This window comes from Aplysia californica, unplaced genomic scaffold (assembly GCF_000002075.1).
Source record: "Aplysia californica isolate F4 #8 unplaced genomic scaffold, AplCal3.0 scaffold00078, whole genome shotgun sequence".
NCBI lineage: Eukaryota > Metazoa > Mollusca > Gastropoda > Aplysiida > Aplysiidae > Aplysia > Aplysia californica.
The window spans coordinates 621,699-627,572 of record NW_004797348.1 but is presented as its reverse complement, the minus strand read 5'-3'; the positions used below and the strand labels follow the sequence as shown (position 1 = coordinate 627,572).

General features: G+C 39.7%; 1 protein-coding gene across 1 annotated transcript in view; it reads left to right on the top strand.

The window, feature by feature from the left end:
* Positions 1 to 5,874, top strand: part of LOC101856250 (tumor protein p53-inducible protein 11) — a gene marked incomplete in the record, with an annotated part of 58,406 nt that overhangs the window by 45,453 nt on the left and 7,079 nt on the right. The window contains 1 exon segment of the mRNA XM_035968719.1: positions 2,648 to 2,749. Within this exon segment, the coding sequence (XP_035824612.1) occupies positions 2,648 to 2,749 (102 nt within the window).

Genomic DNA, 5,874 nt, shown 5'->3' with positions numbered 1-5,874 from the left:
TAGTAGTAGTAGTAGTAGTAGTAGTAGTAGTAGTAGTAGTAGTAGTAGTAGTAATAGTAGTATTAGTAATAGTGGTAGTAGTAGTAGTAGTAGTAGTAGTAGTAGTAGTAGTAGTAGTAGTAGTAGTAGTAGTAGTAGTAGTAGTAGTAGTAGTAGTAGTAGTATCATTATTATGTTTTACAGGGCCATCGATATGGTTTAAATAATTTAGGGGGCAGGCTACTTTGAGACAATCTTTCACCGCAAATTAAGTTTGTGTGCGACAATTCCCAGCAGACGGATGGTGGCACTCGATCGAATAGAATAATTTCTAGTGGTTGCATCTACTCAGGTGCGTGCTGTGCGTGTAACATCAAAGAACCGAACTATTAAAATCCTGCAGGCGCTTGTCGTTAGACTGGTCTACCGTGAGCGAGGTAATTAACCAGAAAGGAGGACCTGGTGTTATATTTTTGTTCACAAAAAAACCAACGAATCTGTATGTGCATCAGGACAATAAATGATCATAGACTCCTGGTTATAAACTAATAGATTCTCAGGCACACCGTCAAATCTTCAACACTTAACACCTCTACGAAGATGGCCTGAAAACATTGCTTTTATCTTGTAACAGCCCACACCCCCACCCCGCCCTTTCCCATTCTCCCCGAGTCATTTTGTTCTCTAAACCCTACTTCCGTCAGCACCCCTTTTCTGTCGCTTGCTAAGCATTGCATATTATAGTGATTTATCTCTTTTCTCCAAGGACACAACCATGTTTGATATGATAAGGAAGTTCGATATTGGACAAAATAAGGTTTGGCCATTTTGCTTGCCCGCGAACTCTCTTTCATGGCTACGCGTTTCTACAAGAGTTTGTTCTCATATTTGTATGTTTACGTTTTGTTTTTATGCCCCTGACATAAACTGAACAATAAATTGTTCTACGAGTATTATCGGCACCTTAAAGTACAACGCAATTCATTTGCAGTGTTGTTGTTCTTGGGGTTTTTTCATTGTTACAAAGTTATCTTAAGCAAATGTCCCGTAAACGAAATTCCGGTGCCAAAAAGCAATACATGCCTCAACTGCAAAGGGATGTAAATTGAACTAGAAACTTAAATCTCCCCATAACGATTCGTTTCGTGGACCGTGGGGTTTTATGCGTGACGTTGTAAAGTGGTGCATCCAACGTTTGGCTGAAAAACATGACCTCTTCCGTGTTTTACTATTTCATGTGATTGAGTGAAAAAGATAGGGGTTTTCTAGAGCAGTAAATTGGCAGCCATTTGGCAGAAATTTAACTCTTTATGTCTGTCGTGGTTGGAGAGGACCCGGGGATGTCGATATTTACTTAAATTCAAATCGCATGTCGTGTTATTGGTTTATTTCTTTTGTTTCAATGGTCAATGTAACCAACTAACTCCTATGACATAACCGATAAGCTTTTTATCTGTTGATTCTGGTGAGGCGAGACCTGTTTTATCAAATGTATTCGCATTCTTTTTCTGGTTGCTGAATCCTTGTCTACCTAGAGAGACAAGATCGAAGCAGCCTGGTTCCTAAACACAAGGAGTGTTCGAACATTAAGGAGGGGAACTTGCAGCCGAGATATGAGTATGTCTATATGCGTGTGTGTGAAGGAAGAATGGACGTAATTCAAACATACGAAGACATACTAAAAGCACTCACACATACATGCACACATACACACACACACACACACACACACACACACACACACACACACACACACACATACACACTCACACACATACACAATATACACACTTACGCGCACACACAATGAGAAAGAGAAAGAAAGAGAAAGAAAGCAAGAAATATATTTTTAAAACCTCAAAGAGATTGACAGTCAAACAGATTACAGAGATTTTAAACACATAGCTTAAGACAGCACAACAATCAGATTTATTCGCACATATTGAGAGGTAGATAGATAAATCAACAAGATTTTAGCGAGGGGAAGAAAGATGCATCGATAGGCCCTTAGGTGGATAAGATAAACATTCTCCTTAAAAGAATGACATTTTTTTCGATTCCCCAATATCTGCGAGATGGGACAAAGTTTGTCAGCACAGTAGGTAGTTTCGTGGTATAATGAAATTTGATCAGCAAATTATTATAACTATTCGGAACAATTTACAACCCCGAAAACATTTTAAAAGGGAGGCTTTTCTATGTTGCGTATCGAGTTCAGAAATAATGAATGAAAAAATATCGGGTATCCAATCATGTTGATTGCAATGAAATTAATGCTCGAGGCTTTGAGTTAATGCCAACGTTTGGTGGCAGCAGGGGAAGTAACAAGGATAATAATTCTTTCGTTATGTAAGCAGAGTTCGTTCCCTTAATTGAACAATTCGCGATTTATTGTTCAGCCAAACCTGCCCTAATAGTCGAAAAAGGTTTAACTCTGTTTTTAAACAGATTCCCTGGTAGTTTCTAGCGAAGTTTAGTTCATAGTTTACTGTTCCCAGAACGCAAGCTTTCGTTTTGTCAATCCTATTCAAGTGGAGTAAACTCCGTTCTTATTCTCTTGCCCAGAGTTTAAGTCTAGCAAACGTTCACCTTACTGATTACACTGTTATTCATATCTCCCTCTTTGTAAGGATTGTATGTTATCAATTATATCTTCATATCATCATAGGTTTGTCCATTGTGTACTGGATGACGCTAAGCTCACAAGATCGTGACATCATACGCATGAGTCTGCTCACCTGTGTGGTCTACTTCATCATCCAGCTTGTTGGTAAGAAAGTTTTACTTTGTCTATTCAGGTGCACAATAAGAGATATTTCCAGATAGTTGTGTTGATCGTCCCAAATCGCTCGGCAGAACTAAAGAATAGCTCCCCAATCTAACCCCATCCATCCCCAGTCTTTCTATCTCAAACGGATTTACTGAATGTGATCTAAGAATCAACCCGAACTTTACCGACTGTAATAATGTGATGATGCAAAAAGTTAAATATGACAGATAAAATCATCACTATGTTGTGATATTTAGTAGGAAAACAAATCTACTGTGGGACTATCCTTTAGTTTTGTTACGATCGGCACTGCTAAATGTATAGTTATGATAGTGTAGAAGTGACGTGGTCAGTTTGGTTTTTTTATGCCATGTTTAGATTCTCGTATTTTAGATTGTTTTAGAACGACTGTGTTTATAGAACGCACACATGTTGCGCCAGATGGCTCTGTGGAAAAAAAGTAGAGCCTAATGTTGCTGCACATTATATTAGGAATAACATTGTAGTGACTTTTCTCAAGCAATAAGCTGTACTTCCAGCTTTCTCTTTTGTTAAAGATTGAAGGGAGAAAGTGGGTGACGGTTTGGATTGACTTTGTACCAAACTGGTTCAAGATTGTTGGCTCTTTTTAATTATGTTTTCTGACATCTAATGGAGAAAGATAACCAAAATGCAACCGATTCTTCGACGTTGTCATCATATCGTTGTATTACTTAAGAACAATGTTAGGTTCCTAAGACGAGGATATTATGTTCTATTGAAGGCTCTTTTTTCAGTTGTGTACAGTGTCTTGTATTCTCTCCAATTGTTTGCTGTGTGCGGCACAGTCTGTTGTTGAGGCAGAACGCGTCACAAGTTCGTCTGTCGTCCTTTGTGAAACTGTTGTAGCGTACTGGTTGTTGTTCGTCTATTGAAGTGATCATTCTGAAAATCGTTTGTAACATTAAAGCGTAATGTCTATTTACCTGTTTCCCCTATTCTTCGTGTATTTCACGTGTTGGCATTGTACATGTGGTAAATGTTTGGCGTTACTTTAGAAACAAAAAAGTTCCTTAAAGTGACATGGAGGAGAAAAAGTAATGGCATTGTGTATTGTTTGTTACTTACTGTGTTATTTGTCTTTTCCCGTCAAAACGCAAAGGTTGATGCCTGCGTAAACGGAAGACCCAGTTAAATAACTGCACTTCCATTTTTGGTGGACATTACTACACGCATGAGTGACGGTTTACTCGATTAAAGCTATCGCTATCTTTGTATATGGTAAAAGTCCTTATATTATTAAGTTGCATCCAATCAGGTGGACAGAAAAATCTCTTTCCAATTGTATTTCCTTAATTAAGGCAACACTTTATTGTGTAATCAGTATTGCAAGGAGGGGGGGGGGGAGTTCGGTAACAAGAAGTTTGACGCCCGTTGTTTTGTTTTGTTCACTTGGCCATGTATAGACGGCAGTAACCTACGTTCAAATACATAATATGAAGGGCGCAAGAGAAAACCCAGATATGTCATTTTCGGGGCATTTTTGTGAAAACCACGAATGAAATGCTTAACAGCCCACGTATTCCCATAGTATAGCTTATTTTCCAGGTCTAGTATGGGGCGACCCATCAGGTTTTAGCCCTGGACACATAGATGGGCCAGGGGAAGTGCGTAAACACTTTCCAACCCACGTCCAAATCAAATTAGCCCAAAAACTGACATCTCTTGTTTTTCCCCTGTGCCTTTCAGAAAAACTCCCACACATGATTCAATCTACACTATATAAATGAGCGCATATGGGAGCTTCTTTAGCTTTTTTAAAGAGGGAACTGCAAAGATAGTAACCAGGAATTTCTGAAGGCTATAGATAGCACAGTCTGGAAATATTCACTAGGGGACTTCCGTATTAATGTTCCCTTACCCAAAGGCATCCGGATGTGACGCAAGCCATACATTACCTACAATGTACACAAAATTCGTCTGCTGTCGCCTTTTTAGAACATTGACGTTGATAAGAGGAGGTTTTGGCAGACGGTTATTTGGGTTTCATGTGTGCGAGAAAAAAAGGCAAGCAGACGCTTCTTTGAATTATCTGTTGGCATCACCGCGCTTTACTGAGAGACTTTAAAAAAGAAGTATATTGTCATGCTTTTTAACGAATTTCAAACTGATGAAATAAAAGAAAATGACAAAAATGACAAACGAAAAAGTTTCTTTACTATTTTAAAAACATTTGCACTAAACAAGAAGACTTGACAGGCCGTTAACCTCTTCACTGCCAGGCCCGAGATTGACGCGGGCTCTCTGGTTGCACTAAAACTAGAAGCGAATTCCTGTGTTATTTATTTCATTACCAGTCGTAAAAGCACATTATTCTATACGGCTTGATATCGTTTGCGTCTGGGGGGCGTGGGGGAGGGGCGGGGAGGGGGATATACCAATTACCCGAACAAATGAACCCTTTACATCCTGCCCCAATCCCTCGTCCTATTCAGCTCCCATTCCTCCTCCCCACCCCACCCCCTTCACTTCCCATCCCATTCTGTTCCCGCTATCCAAACCTCCCTATATCTTAATATACCCTAACTCCCACCCCATTTATCCCCTACCCAACTCCCACCCCATTCATCACCCCGCCCCCATTCCCTCAGCCTTCCCACTCCCCGTATCCCCGTATCCCCCATACCTCTAGTCCTCCACTAACTCCCCCCTTTGCCCACAGTTAGTAGTACCGATGCCTAAGATAGAACCTCCTTGACGGTGGTGCCACCACTGATGTGCCCTCAGAAGGCGCTATAAAGTAGTAGTCGCAGGAACTCGAAGTTCGTTTTATGAAATGTAACATTTAAATTGGATAAATGTGTTAATTTTATGGGTTATGTTTATTTGCATACGCAATAACGAACCCCAGAAGCTTCATTCCAATAGACTATAATTCTCAGTATAATTAAAGGCACTTGTTTATGGAAGATATTCTACGCAATATGTATGCAGCTGGTCTTCCTTTTACTTACTTATCTTATTTCTGCATATCTAGACGTCTTTTTTTTTATTCTTAAAGGTAGGTAATACGGTTCTTTTCAACAAACCCACCAAGTTCGAGTGGCTGAGAGAAAAATAAAGTCTCCGCGAGATCAGAACACTGT